We start from the raw sequence: 17,021 nt of genomic DNA on the forward strand, positions 1-17,021 counted from the left end.
GGCACATTTCTCAAGGTCATCTGCTGAAGGGTCTGTGGGTCATCTCAAGAATCACCATGGATGAGGAGGAAGGCCAGAGCTCTAATACAATTACAAGGTTGAGTTAAATATCAACGAACTCAGCATTCACATTGACAGATGGGAGAACCCTGTCCCCAACCATTCTGGAGAAACCAGGTCAAGGCTTGGTACAGTTACCATGAAGAACCAGCAGAAACACCAAGCAGAGAACCAGAGGTGAGCCAGGAAGCAAAGTCTGCTGCAACTTCCATCTGGCCAGTGGAGCTGTAGTCACTATGAGAAGGTATGCTGCTCACGTAGCCAGAGGGTGGTGAATCTGTGGAATTCATTGCCACAGACGGCTGTGGAGGCCAAGTCATTGGGTATATTTAATGCAGACGTTGATAGGTTCTTGATTAATAAGGGTGTCAAAGATTACGGGAAGATGGCAGGAGAATGGGGTTGAGAGGAAGAAATTAATCAGCCATGATTGAATGGTAGAGCAGACTTGATGGGCTGAATGGCCTAATTCTGCTCCTATATCTTATGGTCTTATGGTACTGGATCTTCTCCCAAGCCAAGCACCATTGACTAACAGATATAGTCATGTCTCCTTTATGGAATGACAGTAGAAGCATTGATATAAAAGTTGGCTGAGGGACAGAAAGCAGTGGTAATGGTGAATAGTGGGAATTATGCAGTGGATTTTTCCAGGGGGATTGAAACCACAACCTTATGGCTTAGTTGTGACTGCTATCACTGTGCCATGGGTAGCAAGGTTGGGTTATAGTACGGAGTCATGTATGAATGAAGGCAATTTTGGAAAAAAAGAGGAAGAGAAGTTGAACTGATGGAAAGTATTTGCTGCAATATGCACACTCTGTCAGAGGCTTCACTTCACAGACTTTAGCCTTGATTATTGCCCAGTTAAAGGCTGAAACTGTACTGACCATTAGCTGGGGATCTATAGGAGAGTTGGAATGATAAATAACACTGGTAAAATCTGCTTGGTTGATGCAGCACTTTATATATTTGCTGAGGGAAAATCAAATGGATATGATTAAAGCTATTCATCTTGACTTTCTCTGGCTTTTAACTTTGCACTTTTATCCCAGTAAGCTTTTAAAGCACTAGGGCACACTTTTAGAAGGAACATTAGATGACTTGGGAAAAGAATTTTCTGGATAAAATATACTCCATTTTATCATGAGAGGTTTCCTCTTACTTCAGTTTACCCATTATCTAGGTAGAAACTTGAATTCAAATGGAAAAATGAACAAGAGGCATTTCCAAAAGTCATGTGTGCATTTGGTTTTGTCCATGAATTCTGATCACAATCCTGATGAGAATAGAAATGTAATATATCTGCAACTGGAATTCACTCATCTAGTTGCCAAATACCATTGAAGATGCTGCTGATTTACCCAGACTTAATCAGTTTGCTAGGTGTTGGTGAATTTAGGAGGAAGCAGGTTCACTGAAATTGCTACTTAATGTATGTCCTTGCAATCGTACCTATATTGACTTGAGAATAACTATTTACCTCTTGACATCTTTAACCTTTAAACATGCATGCGGGTAAATATGTCACCTACCAGAGGAAAGTGGAGGAGATCTGAAGCAGGCCCACAAAGCATCAAGCCCTTGTGTGGAATTTGAAGATCCTATCATGCAGCTCAAGGGAAATCAGGAGCCTTGTGTTTAGCAATGATCCTAGTCTTGTCTTATTTTTCCTTTTATCTGTGTGTTTGTGCTATTTGGGGAATATGATGTCTTCCACCAGGAGCCAATATTGGCAAAATAAACTACCTTAAAATTATTTCATTTTGATGGAGATACATGAGAAAATTACGTTTATTTGATTCTTTTTGATAATCATTGATGTGTGTGTATTGTTGGAGTAAAATTGCCATCCTTAAGGCACAAAAAAATATGTGGCATCATGGGGAGCCTTGACAGAAGAAAAATGCATTGGTTCTCCACAACACATTAGTCATCTTCAGAACAGATCTGCAACCAGATTAAACTGATACTAAACATCAAATTGACAGATGTTTTTGATGTTTTCTCTGATATCATGACTTGGGCAAAGAATTTTCTTGGTTAAATATACTCCACTTTATTGCGAGGGGTTGCTTGATACTTCAATTTATCCATTACCCCAGTAAATATTTTGTGACCTGTTTTCTTTCAGCAGTGAAATACAATGCTAAATTATACAGGTTTAGCAATCATTCATTTTACATTTGCAGATGGTTAAATGTAAGGATAGTCCCTCTCAGTGAAATGTTTTCCTGCCTTGGTCTCCTGTGACAAACATAGAGGATGAAAAAATGTTTTCCTGCCTTGGTCTCCTGTGACAAACATAGAGGATGAAAAAAGGGAGGATGTGTTACAATAAGATACTTCTCTTATTGTTTTCAGCAGAGACTTGCATGGTAAAGTGATTTACCAATGCTTTGTTAAACAGATTCAGAGAATATAATTAAGGCAAAGAATTGAAAAAGATTTAATAACCTCATGGCTGGTAATAACCTCAAACTTTCTTTCTGCAACATCACAGACTGGATTTTAGCCCTTGTAATAATGTAAAAAAAAGGGAGTGATTAATTCATTTGCTGGGATTTATACTCTAGACCTCCCATAGAGGGCTATTCCTGTATGGGCAGAGAAGTCATTGTGGCTACAAAATGTGGTACATGCAGGTAAGTAATCAAGCAGAGGTGGTGATTCCATTTGTGATCTCTTTATTGCCACTTCAACAGTATTTTGGCAGGCTGCTTTCATCCGGACCAACACAATCCTGTTGTGCCTGTAGATTGTGGGAGAAGAGTTGATTCCTTAACCACAGAATACCCAGTCTTAAATGTGTCTCTGTCCTCATGCTAATTATGTAGTTGGTCCAGTTAAGTTTTTGGTCATCATTGACCATCAGAATGTTGACGCTGAGTGGTGGAGGCAGAGTGGAGATCGGTTGGGGTAGTTGCAATAGTAATACTGTTTAATATCAGGGGCAGAGGTCAGACTTACTTTTGCTGAAGTAGTGATTTCTTTGTGTTACACTGCACAAATGTTACCTGCTATTTGTCAACCAGAGTATAAACAAGGCGCAGATTTTGCTGTATGAGGCAGGAATTTCTTTAACTTGGCTTTGGCAATTTGTCTAACGCTTTTCCTTGCTGGAAGAAAACGCCATAAGTCTCTCCATACATCACCCATCATAACTATCTCCATCATAAACCATCACAAGCCCAGAGACCCTCCTTTCAATGCACTGGAGTGTGGCACTATTGTGAATCCAACAGCAAAACTGCTCCTTGAACCAGTCATAACTCTCATTATATGAGTGTTCTGCTTTTGCATAGAACCCATATGCAAGATAGAAGCCAGGTCAGTTACCAGCCAGTTGATTGGGAGAGGCTGTTAGTAGGTAAAGGGATGTCTGGCAAGTGGGAGGCTTGTAAAAGTGAGTTAGGGAGAATTCAGGGCCAACATGTTCCTGTTAAATTGAAACGCAAGGCTGGCAGGATTAGAGAACCCCACTGATGATCGATATTGGGGTTCTGGTCAAGAAAAATAAAGGAGACATATGTTAGGTATCGGCAGCTGGGATCAAGCTCCCTTGAGGAGTGTAAGGAATGTAGGAGTACTCTTAAGAAGGAAATCAGGAGGGCAAAAAGGGGACATGAGATATCCTTGGCAGATAAGGTAAAGTGGAATCTGAAGAGATTCTATATGTTTATTTAGACCAATAGGTTAACTTGGGAGAGAGTAGGTCCCCTTAAGGATCAGTGTGGTCATCTATATGTGAAGCCACGGGAAGTGGGTAAGGTCAAATGAATACTTCACGTCTGTATTGACCATGGAGAAGGTTATAGAAGCTAGGGAATTCAGGGAAGAGAACAGTGATGTCCTGAAACATATCAATATTACAAAAGAGGAAGTGTTGGCAGTCTTGAGGTGGATAAATCCCCAGGGCCTAACTGAGCATCTCCTAGGATGTTGTGGGAAGCAAGGGAAAGAATTGCTGGGGCGCTGGCAGAGATCTTTGTATCTTCCTTAGTCATGGGTGAGGTACCGGAAGACTGGAGAATGCTAATGTTAGTGCCTTTATTTATGAAGAGCTGCAAAGACAAGCCAGAGAACTGCAGGCTGGTGAACCAAATGTCAGTGGTGGGAAAGTTACTGGAGGGGATTCTCGGAGACAGGATCTACCTCCATTTGGAAGGACAAGGAGTAATTAGAGATAGTCAGCATGGCTTTTTCCATGGGAAATCATGTCTCACAAATTTGATTGAGTTTTTTGAAGAGCTAAGAAGAAGATCAGGGCGGTAGACGTTGTCTATGTGAACTTTAGCAAGGCTTTTGACAAGGTCCTACATGGTAGACTGGTCCAGAAAGTGAGATCACATGGGATCCAGGGTGAGCTGGTCAATTGGATGCAAAATTGGCTTGGTGGAAGGAGTCAGAGAGTGGTAGTGAATCAGAATCACTGACATATGTTGTGAAATTTGTTGTTTTGCGGCAGCAGTACAGTGCAAGACGTAAAGACACAAAAATTAATATAAGTTACACGACTAAATAAATAGTGCAAAAGAGGAGTAACGAGGTAGTGTTCGTGGGTTCATCGACCGTTCGGAAATCTGATGGTGGAGGGGAAGAAGCTGTTCCTGAAATGTTTTTCAGATTGGAGACCTGTGACCAGAGGTGTGCCGCAGGTAGCAGTGCTGAGTCCACTGTTATTTGTCATATGGACATTTTGTTAGGAATCTAGTTTGCAGATGACACCAAAATTGGGGGTGTGGTGGACAGGTTGCGTAAGATGATAACAGGATCTAGATCAACAGGGAAAGTTGGCAAAGCAATGACAGATGGAATTTAACTCGAGCACGTGAAGTGATGCGTTTTGGGAAGTTAAACCAGGGCACGGCACACACAGTGAAGTGCAGAGTCCTGGGGAATGTTGTAGAACAGAGAGACCGAGGGGTACAAGTACATAGTTCCCTGAAAGTGGTGACACAGGTCGACAGGTGGTGAAAGAAGGCATATGGCACACGTGCCTTCATCAGATGGAACACTGAGTAGAGGAGATGGGTCATCATGTTACAGCTGTATAAGACACTGGTGAGACTGCACTTAGAATATTGTGTGTAGTTGTGATCACCATACTATAGGAAGGATGTGATTAAGCTTGAGATGGTGCAGAAAAGATTCACAAGGATGTTGCCTGGATTGGATGGCTTGAGTTATAAAGAGAGATTGGATTGGTTGGGACTGTTTTCTCTGGAGAGTAGGAGGCTGAGGGCTGACCTTAAAGAGGTGTATAAAATCATGAGGGGAATTGATAAGGTGAATGGTCTTTTTCCCAGCATAAAACCCGAGGGCTTAGGTTTAAGGTGAGAGGGGAAAGATTTAAAGGAGTTCTGTGGGGCTAGTTTTTCACACAGAGGGTATTGGATAAATAGAAGGAGCTACAGGAGAAAGTGGTGGAGGTGGGTACAATGACAGTGTTTAAAAGACATTGGGACGGGTACATGGTGGATAGGAATGGTTTAGAGGGAGATGGGCCAAATGCAGGCAAATGAGACTAGCTCAGGAAGGCACCTTGGTTGGCACGGAAGAGTTGGGCTGAAGGGCCTGTTTCCTTGCTGTATAGCTCTATGACTTTATGATATGGCTTAATAGAGTAGGCACAGGAACTGGTGCAAGATGAAGGCACTATGTAATCTCTCTGGGCATCTGGCAGTGAGCGTCAGGATTTTCTGGGTGTGATCATAGACAAGTTGAACATTTAAGGCGTATAGATCCTACAGTAACAATATAGTTCTGCATTCTGAGATGAAGTCTTTTTTGATGGATGCAGTCAGTCACACTTGTGATTTTGGGATGTTTGGCAGTGTAGTTACAGCTCCAGATCTTGGTCATCAGCTTCTCGGAAAAGTGGAGTGTCTGTAGGAATTGTTCCTCAGTCAGGTACATGTAAAACATCCCACTCCTGCCTCTTACTTTCATATTTCATCATGATATAGAAGGAGGCCCGTCATCTGTGCCTGCTCTCAGAGCAATCACATTCTCCTACTTATTCCCCTAGAACCTATTTTCTCACAAATGCCTATTAACACTACCTCAATCCCCCACCCAACCCCAACGCCAACCTCAGCCTGATTCTTCCACCAGCCAACTACACTGGAAGTAACTTATACCAGCCAATCAACCCAACAGCCTGATTGCCCCTTAATGCTGGAAGCTCAGAGCAGCAACAACTAATGCACCCATTACTGCCAGGAACTGGAGCTCCTAAGGTATAACTTGAGATTGGCTGCTCAATCCTAGTCACGCAGTTCTCAGTAGCACTAACAGAATGTTACCTTCTCTCTCAAGTGAATATCTGCAGATCTTTCCAAGAACTCAACTCTAACTGAATCGCTACATCATTGAGGATCTCATGGGTGGATAGGGTTCTCCCTGCAATTAAACAGCCGGTTCTCCCTGCATGATTTAACACAAGGTTAGCTGGATGGTTGCAGCCCAATTTGGCAAGGGTGGATTCAAATCAGCACTACAGAATGTTACTGATTCCCGACTAAATATACGGCCTGCATGCACACTCAACTTATGCATAACCTATATATAACTCAGTCTGCCAAGCAGTTTCAGCTGTGTTAAAAATATTTGCTCGCAATTCACAAACAGAATTGGAAGCAAAGCGGCACATTAGATTCAAAATGTGGTGTTCATCAGCTCAATTTTGTTGCCTAAGTTACTATCCATTGTTCTGAAATAAATGGTATTTGGTAAGATAATTTTGGTGCAAAAGCTGACTTGAAACCACAGTTTAAGTTAAATTCCTCTCTACGCTGCACATTTCATGCTGCTTCAAGTTTTGGTGAGGGAGGATGGTAACCAGGAGGTTTCCTTGCCTACATTTGTCCTGACATATGAGACTTCATAGGGTTTGGAAACTATGTTGAGAATGTCTTCTCTGGTGGACCTGCGCTGTCAGTGGGACACGGTGTACCAAGGCTTCTGATGGATCAAAATGGCATATTGTCTGCAGATATGGTTTCTGCAAGGTTAACTACTGGTCATCTGAGTTGGATTTAGGCTCCTTGTTGGGCCTGGAAAGAACGAGTTTTATTCTATTGCTGTGCATAATACCAAGAATTGTTACTGCTTTCATAGGGTAACAAATCGGGCCTTCACTTCAGAAGGCTGATGAATGTTGAATGAATCCAATGCTAAGTTGTGGGGAGATTCTGAATCCATGTTGGATAATTAATATTGGATTTTGTACTCTAACAAGAAGTTTCAGGAATTTTTTTTGGATATTACTATTCCTTCTCATTTTCCACTGACAGGGTAGAGATCTCCTGGATGGAAATATTAAAGGCACGGTTCTCTCAGGTAAGCAATGTTTGATCACCATTCCCTTATTGTGCCATTTTCCACCCACGTCACAGCCAATAACCCCTACACAGCCACCTATAGCTCGAAGTACTGGGCTGGCACAATACTCCTCCAGTCCTGTGACATAAGGATTGCTCAGTGATTTAGTCAGAAGAGGAGGTGTGCTTATTAATTCTCACCGAATAAGGAAAGTAACTAAGCTGTTTATGGTGATCTTAAAGGTATATTCTCCCACTGATAAATGTTGTCAGCTTTACTTCCCTCAACAGTTTCTGAATACCATTATGGATGGATGAATAAAGCTTAAACAAAAACTTCAGTGACTCATGCAGTGTGCAGTTGTAACTGGAAAGGTGAAGTTAAGGACACCGAATATACCTTTTTCCGGTACAACAAAAATCTCTCAGTGTTTTGCTTATTTACATTCTGGAACCAGCAACTTGCATTTATATGAAGCCTTTCAGGTAACAAAGCATCCCAAACCACTTAACAGAAGCAATAACAGACAAGCTTTGGCAACAACCCAGAAAAGGAGATAATACTGGTCAAAAGCTAGGTTTTAATAAGGAGGAAACAGAGATAAAAGGCAAGGGGGTTTGTGAATAGAATTGCATGGGGGAGTAATTAAAATCAGAGATCATCAAGTTTTTTTGGGGTGGAGAAAGATTACAGAAACAGGAAAGGGGAGACCATTGGACAGTTTAGAAATTGGAGTAAACATTCAGAAATGGAAGCAGGGTGAACAGGAACAAGTGCAACTTAGGGCACATGTTGTAGAGTTTTAAATGACTTCAAGGTTTTGGAGAATAGAATGGGAGAGGCTGGTCTGGAATATGTTACAACAGTCAACTCTTGAGGTAACAAAGATTCAGGTGAGGATTTCAATAACATGCAAGTTGAGGCAGAATAGATCCGGGCAATATAACAGAAATGGAAGTAGTGATCTCGGTGATAATGAGGATGTGGTCTGAAGACAATTTTAAACATTTGTTTCTGAAATTTGATACTGAACACTCCAGATCCACCAATGAGGTAAAACGTCCTCTAAAAGCCACCCAGTTTTACCATTACTGCAGTGTTGAAATAGAGAAAGAATAAAACCAGATGGACTATCTGTGAGCATTACTTTTAAGCTAGAGGATCAATCCTAGTTCAGTGGGAACTGCAGAAGGGCATGCCAGAAGTGACAGGCATGCCTAAAAATAAATTGCCATCCTGGTGACAAAACAGGATTGTATGTGTGTTAAGCAGCAAAGGTATCATGCAGTAGACAGAGCTAAGAGATCTCACAACCAACAGATCAGATCAAAGGTCTGCAGTCTTGCTTTTCACATGAATTCATTAGTGGAGGTGGACAATTAAGCAGCTAATGGGAGGAGTATGTGTCAAGAACATCCTCTCTTCAATGATGGCAGGGCCCAGCACATTGTGAATGACCAGGCTGAAGCACGTGCAACTGTGTTCATTCAGAAATGCTGAGTAGATGATTAAACTTAACTTCTTCCTGAGAACCTCCCAAACACGTAAACAAGTCTTCAGCCAATTCCAAGTGATAGCTAAAATCAAGTGAATGTGCTAGGTGCAGCAAAGGATATGGGACCAAATGGCATCATGGCTTAGCACTGAATATGTGAGCTCTAGAATCGGCCTTGCCTCTAAACTCTTCCAGTACAGTTACCTGACAATGTCATCAAAACCCTTATCCACATATGGACAATAGAACTTAGTTCCAGGTGTGTGGTGGACTGGCTGCCCTTGACCCTAAAGCCACATTTAACTTAGTGTGGCATCATGGAACACCAGAGAAACTGAAGTCAACAGGTATCAAGGGGAAAACACTCCAGAGGCTGGAGTCATACCTCACACAAGGAGGATGATTGTGGTTATTGGAAGTCAATTATCCCAGCCCTTAGACATTAGTATGAATTCCTCAGGGCACTCACTGGCTTTGACCCACTCATCTTCAGCTGCTCCATTAATGCCCTTCCTTCATTCATAAGGAGTGGGAATGTTCATTGATGATTGGACGCTGCTCAATTCCACTCATTGCTCCTCCACAATTAAAGCTGTGCTATGGGGAGCAAGACCTAGACATGAGCAGATAAGTGGGAAATAACATTTCACGTCACAGAAGTGCCAGGCAATGATCATCTCCAACAAGGCAGCGTCTGACACATTCAATGGCATTACAATTGCTGGATCCGCCACCATAAGCATCCTAGTGATCACCATTGACCAGAAAAACAACTGGACTAGCCTCCTAAACATAAGAGCAACTCAGAGGCTAGGTATCCTGGAGCAAATGACGCACTGCCTGATACCTCTCAGCCTTTCCCACATGTACAAGGCAAAGTAAGGTGTGTGAGGAAATATTCGCCACTTTCCTGGGTGAATACACATCAACAACACTAAGAAAGATTGACACTATCCAGTTCAAAAAGCCTAAGTGGTTGGTAATCCACCCATCGCCTTAAGCAAACATTCTTTCCAATGGCAAACTGTGGCTGCAGTGTATAGTATCTTCAGAATGTACCTAGGCCACAATGATACTACCTTCCAAACCCACGACTTCTACCACAAAGAAGGAAAAGGGCTTCAGGTGCCACCACCACTCACTTGTTCCCTTGCAAGCTGCATTCCATCCAGTGTTGGAAGTACCTCACCATTCCTTCATTGTCACTGGCTCTAAACCTAAAAATTTCCTTCCCAAAAATAGGGTGAGTGTTCTTTCACTAAGCGATTCACAAGATGACCCATCACTACTTTCTCAAGGCAACTAGAGATGTGCAGTAAATGCTGGCCTTGCCAGTAATGCCCAGATCCCAAGGAATGAATACATAAAAATATGCAGCAGTATGTTATGAATCAAAGGCCAGTGTTACCTCGTCTACATGGGGACTTTGATTTGAACATTTTAACTCTGTCTGAAGTACACTCACAATTGACAAGACAGGTTTGAGGCCTCCTGTAACTCCCTGTATCATGCATGCAATGTAAAAGAGTATTCAAACTCCCCGAGTGGACAGTCTTCACTGCAGTATGACTATCTGTTTCCTATTATTGGAAATCGGTACTAAATCACCACAAGATGTCACACTGAGTGTGTCTGGCCAGTTACTGTGACTTGATTTGATTGAAACAAAAAAATACATACTTTTAATTGCTGCTAACAGATTGCAATTACATTAAACTTCCACACAGCTTTTGTATACCAGCAACTTTAGTGACTGAAAGCATGCTTTGCGGTGATGGTATTTACAATTATCACACTTCTGTTAACAATACTGAAAGCAAGCTTTGTGTAAAGATGAATACTATCTATGTTAAGATAGCCTTTTTTGTCATGTTTCATTAAAGCAAAACTTGAAAGAAACATGGGGAAGAATTCATGTAAAATGTTGGAATTAAATTTGTACAAAATTCCTTTGGTTATAATTTTTGAAAATAATGAATACATTTACTGCAACAGAAATATGAGAATGTAAAAGTCTGTACCAAAATATCCATAAATTAGATACAGTCAGGCAAAATTTAAATCTAGTACATTACGCACTTCCAGTTGTTCTTTTCTTCTTCCATAATTCCTCCCCACATCACCTCATGCTGTACATGTACTGTGCTTTCCAGGCATCTTTAGGTTTCATTCAAGCTGCCTATCATGTGCATAAGAAGAATCTAAGGAGAGACTCATTCCATCAACACAACTTCTCCACCACTTCACATTAGTGGCAAACCAATTTCTTGTCACTTCCAAGTTGCATACCACAGCACCTTGAGATTGCATTTCTATATCTAATTGTATTTCATTAAAATATAAATCTACATGCACTTGCCTGTCTGTCCTCATCTACTTCCATTGTCATACATGCCAATTTTACTGCTCTAAATTTCAATATTTACATTTGTAACGAGCTTGCATTGTTCTCTCGCCTCAAGACAAGAAACTAAAAATTACCTCTTCTTTTGAGTTTTTTTCATCAAATTTTACTGCAATACACTTTATCATGTACTATACAGCCTATCCTTTACACTCTACAGCCATCTGAATTGTGCTGTTCACAATGTAACTACAACAGAGAGCTGTTACTGGTAGCATTTCCAAATAGTAAGACTGACACAGATTGTAACCTACTTAAACATATGGAGCTATGTTTATTTTTCAGAGTGATATTCACAAAAGTAGATTTCATTTTTAAACCATAATGAGAGAATTCCATTCTTAAAGAGTGAACAGGTCTATGGTGAGAGTAACTTTGGGGGAAAGCTAGTTTGGGTTTGTTTCACAAGCATCTCAGATCCACTAACAGCGTGATCCAGGGACTGAATCTGGGACCTTTTTGGTTGTCTCCCTACCACAATCCCAAGAGCGATAAGGAATAGGTATCAAATGCTCGCCTTGCCAGTGAAGCCTACATACCATAAGTGAATAGTAAAATAACACTACGCTACAAAGAGGGCAAGATTTTGCTTTTTATGTTTGCTCAGGAATGTAACAAATAATGTGAAATTTAGATGGGGATAAACATCAATCAGTCGAATTTTGTTCCTCCCATCACTTTTTGATAGCAAGGATGTTTTCATTTTTGATTCTTCCCAATTGTACCAAAGTAACCGTTATCTGCTTCCTCAATTCAGCCAGCAAATAGGGATAAGCAAGAAATGCTGGCATTGCCAGTGATAATCTCATCCTGTGAATAATCTACAGCAAAACAGTGACTACGTGTCTATGTGATGAGATAAGGTAGCAACCGTCTCCGAACATTGATGGTATCTTTGTGCAACATTGCAAGAAATGGATAATGCTCTCAAATGCAGCATACAGAAAAATTGTGACAAATGTGATGAAATGCAGCAATGTTGTTGAATTTCATTGTGATAGTTTTCTGCAAGAGATTCAGCCCAGTGCAACTGACTGACTTCCTAGCTCTTTTCTCATATTCTTAACTATTTTCTTCTTTTATGCATTTTCTAATTCAGTTTCAAATGCCATTAATTAATTCCATAAGTAACCAACTTGGGTGCTCTTTCTAAGAATGCTTGCCTGAAAACAGAATCCAGCTGTCCTTTTCATATTTCTAATATTAATCCTAATTTATGCCTCTATCTGCTGACTCCATTTTACATATATACTAATTCACGCATTTGTTACACATGATGCAACGTATGAACAAAACATTGCATTTATATTGCTCCTTTAGCTTGGTACGATTCCTGCTCATCCATCACCTTATAATGGGTTCTCTAATTTCATCACATTGATTTCAAAATCCTTGTCCTTGTTTTCCAGCGGCTCCGGTCTTTCCCTTTCTACCTTTTACAGCCCCTTTCACTGATTGATCACAGGCATTCACACTGACAAATTGTAATGCTTTATTATCACACAAAAACAAATACAGTTCATACCAGCCTTTACTTCAAGATGAGTTATTGCAAAATTAGACCACTATGAAATAAGTTGCAGTTTTGTCAATGATTGTTACTGAAGTTTATGAAGTGTCTGATTATGAATCCTGTTTCAAGGGAGCTGTTGATCTTTGCTTCTGCATTGTTAGAAAAGAACGAAATGAAAAGCATGTGTACACATGAATTCTTTATGTAAAGATCTTATAGTTATAGACACAATCTGACAACAACAAGGGTCACGTGAGCATGGAACTGCAGGAAAGAATTGAGAACTTTGGAAAATAAGTCAGTGAACTAGAATTTGATGGAATTATTGAAATTACATAATGTATAACTTGATTTTTGGAGAGTTTATTAACTTTTTTTAGTTATTTTTTGATAGAATTTAGATTAAAATCTATTTCATTCTCATGACTCCAGAACCTGCTGGTTGCATCATGTGTACTCTCAAATAAACACCTCTGATCATTAATTTGGTCATGGAATTATGCTTGTTGCGGTATAGTTAAAGAAACAAAAGCAGAATGTTAAAGAATAAATAAACATACAGATGCAGAAATAGTGTATTTGGCCCAACTGGTCCATGATTGTATTCATGCAAAAATGCCTCCTTCACCCTTTTTCATCAAGTCTCAACAGGTGGTTTCGTCTGCCCTATTTTTAGATTATTATTGTTTCAGCTCAAATGGATTCCATGGAAGTGTGCCGACTTTAAAGTGATTTTTAAAGATGCTGCCAGCCAGAGATCAACAAATATGTGAACAAACTTACAAACTGTGGAAGAATATAGTGCTGCTTGATAAAGATCCTGATGAGTTCCTGGTGTATTCACACACACACACAACTAAATTTCTTTGCTCCATTCAGCATCTCTCAAACCACAAGATACCCCAGCAGGAAACTGCATCATAACGAGACTTGCTAATGAGGCTCCATCATTGCCAAGAAGCTGGCAAATCTCTCTTCGGGAATTAAGGGAAAAATCAGCAGATCATCATTTGGCTGTAAATGAGTTAACTGAGCCAAAAACTGCCATGGTTTTGTTGATGTTATTAGCCTCTCTAAACTATTGGCTGGGAACAAATTCTCATTTAATGAGATGAGGAATGGTTCAATCATGATGGCAGCAGTACACACCTGCCTAGCCCAGCAAAGAAGAAACAAACCTTCGGCGAGATTGAAGATGGTTAGCAAGGGGTAGCTGGAGAGAGGAAGATATAGATGGAGAGAATGATGTTTGCCCACCAAACTTATAGTTATCTTTAAATATTTGCTTCAAAATTAATTCACTCTGAAATAAGAGTGCAAAACCCTTGCTCTTGCCTCTTCACACTGATATGGTTTTCCATGTATTCTGTGCATGTTTTCAGTGCACGACACCTAGTTTCTCAGTTTAGTCGCCATTCGGGATAAAACCGCACACCTGCCAACTTGTTCAGCTGCTAAATGATATCAGGGCTCCAGTCCTTAATGGGCACCAATCCATTCTAGCACAGCATTGCGGGAAGTATATTTGCTGGGGTTAGCATATAAATGAGGGAGGTTGTCTCCCTTTTCACGAACAAGTACCTTCATATCCTTGTAGACAAGGTCAGGAGGGTCTGCTATCTTTTGTGTGTCAGGAGAGCACGTAGATTCGCTATGAAAAGGAAGTGACTAATGAAGTGATTGGTTGAAGTAAGTCTTGCCACTCTCGCCTCCTCCCGTGCCTGAAAAAACAGTGCAGGAAGGAATTCCATGACCTTGGACATTTTGTCGTGATTAGTGATTAAGGAGAGGGACCTATTGGTGGATATTGGAGTCACACAGGCCACCACCCCTGCTAAAGCTGAAGATTTTGGTGAAGAAGGCATGTAAATTGGCAGGGGCATGGGCAGGCACAGTAGTGTAGTTAGTGTATTACAGCACCGGCAACCCGGGTTCAATTCTGGCCACTGTCTGTAAGGAGTTTATATGTTCCTTCCGTGACTGCGTGGGTTTCCTCCGGGTGCTCCGGTTTCCTCCCACATTCCAAAGACGTAGGCGTTAGGAAGTTGTGGGCATGCTATGTTGGCGCTGGAAGTGTGGCGACACTTGCAGGCTGCCCCCAGAACACTCTACGCAAAAGATGTATTTCACTGTGTGTTTCGATGTACATGTGACCAATAAAGATATCTAAATTGTACAGGACTTGTTACATACCTGTTCCTCCCATAACAATGAATGTTCTGCACAGGAGCAGCCTCCACAGTGAAAGAGGAAATGTCCAAATGTCACGCAGCTGCAGCTCTAAATACTGGCATTGCAAGGGTTGAACAGGCTGGATTAGAACAACTTGTTTCATAATGGCAGATTCCTGGCACTAGCAGCTGCAGTTAGGGCAGAGGGATACGGAAGCTGCTGTGCAAGTTCTCCAGAGCAGAAGTTACACATCAGTTCAGAAAACTTGCAACTACTACAATAGGGGAGAAAACTTGGAAAGACTCCTGCAGATGGATGTGCAAATGCTTTGTCCTACTTGCCTGACAGTATGCAAGAGATGCCAAAGAGAATGAGTCCAAACCTAACCTCTCATGGGACTTTCTCCAGTGTCAGGAATAATGCCTCAGCATTGATACTCTCCCAGTCCATTGGGTAGTGGAGCAAGTTTCTGCTTCCATTAGGCAGAGACAGCGGTCATACAACATTTTAGACTTCCAGGTCATGCCAAACAGTGCTGTGCTTACAGTCACCCAGGAGTAAACTGCCGTTCTTCATGAACAGAGAGGTGTGAACTGTGAGCATACTGCTGTCATCAGGGTGCACTCTGCTGCCATGTTAGAGTTCATCTTGTATGCTGGTGCAGGTTCTACAAGAAGTGGTGCAGTCTGGGCTATACCAGATACACAGCCTGTTGGATGTCTGGTCTCAGGAAAAGGCCAGTAACATTGTGGAACTAGAAAGTGCAGTTCTCTCTCAGGACACCAACATCTTTCATCTTACCACTGGTTCTCTGAAAGTGCCCTTGCATGTGGCCAGCCAGCTCACCCAGATTGAAACAGTTTAAGCCAAGATGGTGCAAACCCTAGTTGTATCTTCCAGGTCTAGATTTGATTTTGCTTGTCCATTGTGGCCACCTGCAGTCATTAACCACTGAAAGAGAATCAATGGCTCTATGACACTTATCACAATCTGGCTGGAGCTAAACAGGACGAATTGATTAGTTAAAGGGCCATTAAACCAAGTTAGAAAATTGCCATTAAAACTAAACATAAGTTAAACAGCTCATAAAGCTCTGCAGTTAGTAAGTTTCCCTTCACCTTAATGTTCTGGGATACATGTTAATTAAAATCTTTTCTCAAAATCATTCCCGCTTAAACACTTCAGTAAGTTGTATAGATGTGGTGTTGAGGGAAAGCTTCTGAAAAATAGAATACTGCTTGTTGCAATAGACTTTGTGTAATCCTCAGCTTTCATTTATTCTATGCACGTAAGAATGGGCATATTGCAGACTATTCTGTTCAATGTGTGCAAAGGTCAAAAGGATCTTGGCATTCCCCTTCAACAATGAAATGGAACTGGTACAGGGTGAAATGTTTTCTGACTGATGTGTATAAAGAGATTAGGGGCAAGGAGTTTTAACTTCATGTTGTCATCTGAGTCAATGAATTTCTTCCCTTTCTGTAAGGGTCTGTCCCTAAAGTAATACTCAGAAAAAGCACATGTGCAGGGCTTTTCCTAGCACTTGCAAATGTAATGATGCTCTCTAGAAAAGTCAGACGTAGATACTAATGAAGTATTAGAGATGAAAGCATTCTTATGACTAGTATGCATGGTTAGTTGACGTAATTAGATGGATAAGATATGATATATTCTTGTATTATGCTAGGTGGAAATCTTTATTTTGTGTTTCCAGCTAAAGGTTAAGTGTAATTTTCAATCATGTAAGTGAAACCTCTGGAAGAGGTAACAGGGAGATACAATCCTTCAATGGAATAGCTTGCCTCTTTTGTTGATTCTGTAGTTCAGACCATAACACCTGACGTGCAGTTTCAACAGGCAATTCACACAAGCTACACTGCACTGAAAAGTAGATTCAAAGAGACAAGAGGGTAGCTAGGGAAAGAGTGGGTCCCCTTCGGGACCAAAGGAGTAATCTATGTGTGGAGCCAGGGGTTGTGAATGAGGTTCGAAATGAATACTTCTCATCTGTATTACGGCAGAGTAACTTTTAGCATAATGCTATTACAGCA

General features: G+C 41.0%; 1 protein-coding gene across 3 annotated transcripts in view; it reads left to right on the top strand.

Moving 5' to 3' along the window:
- The window catches only part of LOC127584425 (phosphatidylethanolamine-binding protein 4), a 354,441-nt gene that overhangs the window by 223,665 nt on the left and 113,755 nt on the right, over positions 1 to 17,021 (top strand). For all 3 annotated transcript variants that reach the window (XM_052041227.1, XM_052041230.1, XM_052041228.1), the window contains exon 5: positions 7,359 to 7,404. In XM_052041227.1, coding sequence (XP_051897187.1) covers positions 7,359 to 7,404 — 46 coding nt within the window. The remainder of the gene's footprint in view (positions 1 to 7,358; positions 7,405 to 17,021) is intronic.

This window comes from Pristis pectinata, chromosome 29 (assembly GCF_009764475.1).
Source record: "Pristis pectinata isolate sPriPec2 chromosome 29, sPriPec2.1.pri, whole genome shotgun sequence".
Taxonomy (NCBI): Eukaryota; Metazoa; Chordata; class Chondrichthyes; order Rhinopristiformes; family Pristidae; genus Pristis; species Pristis pectinata.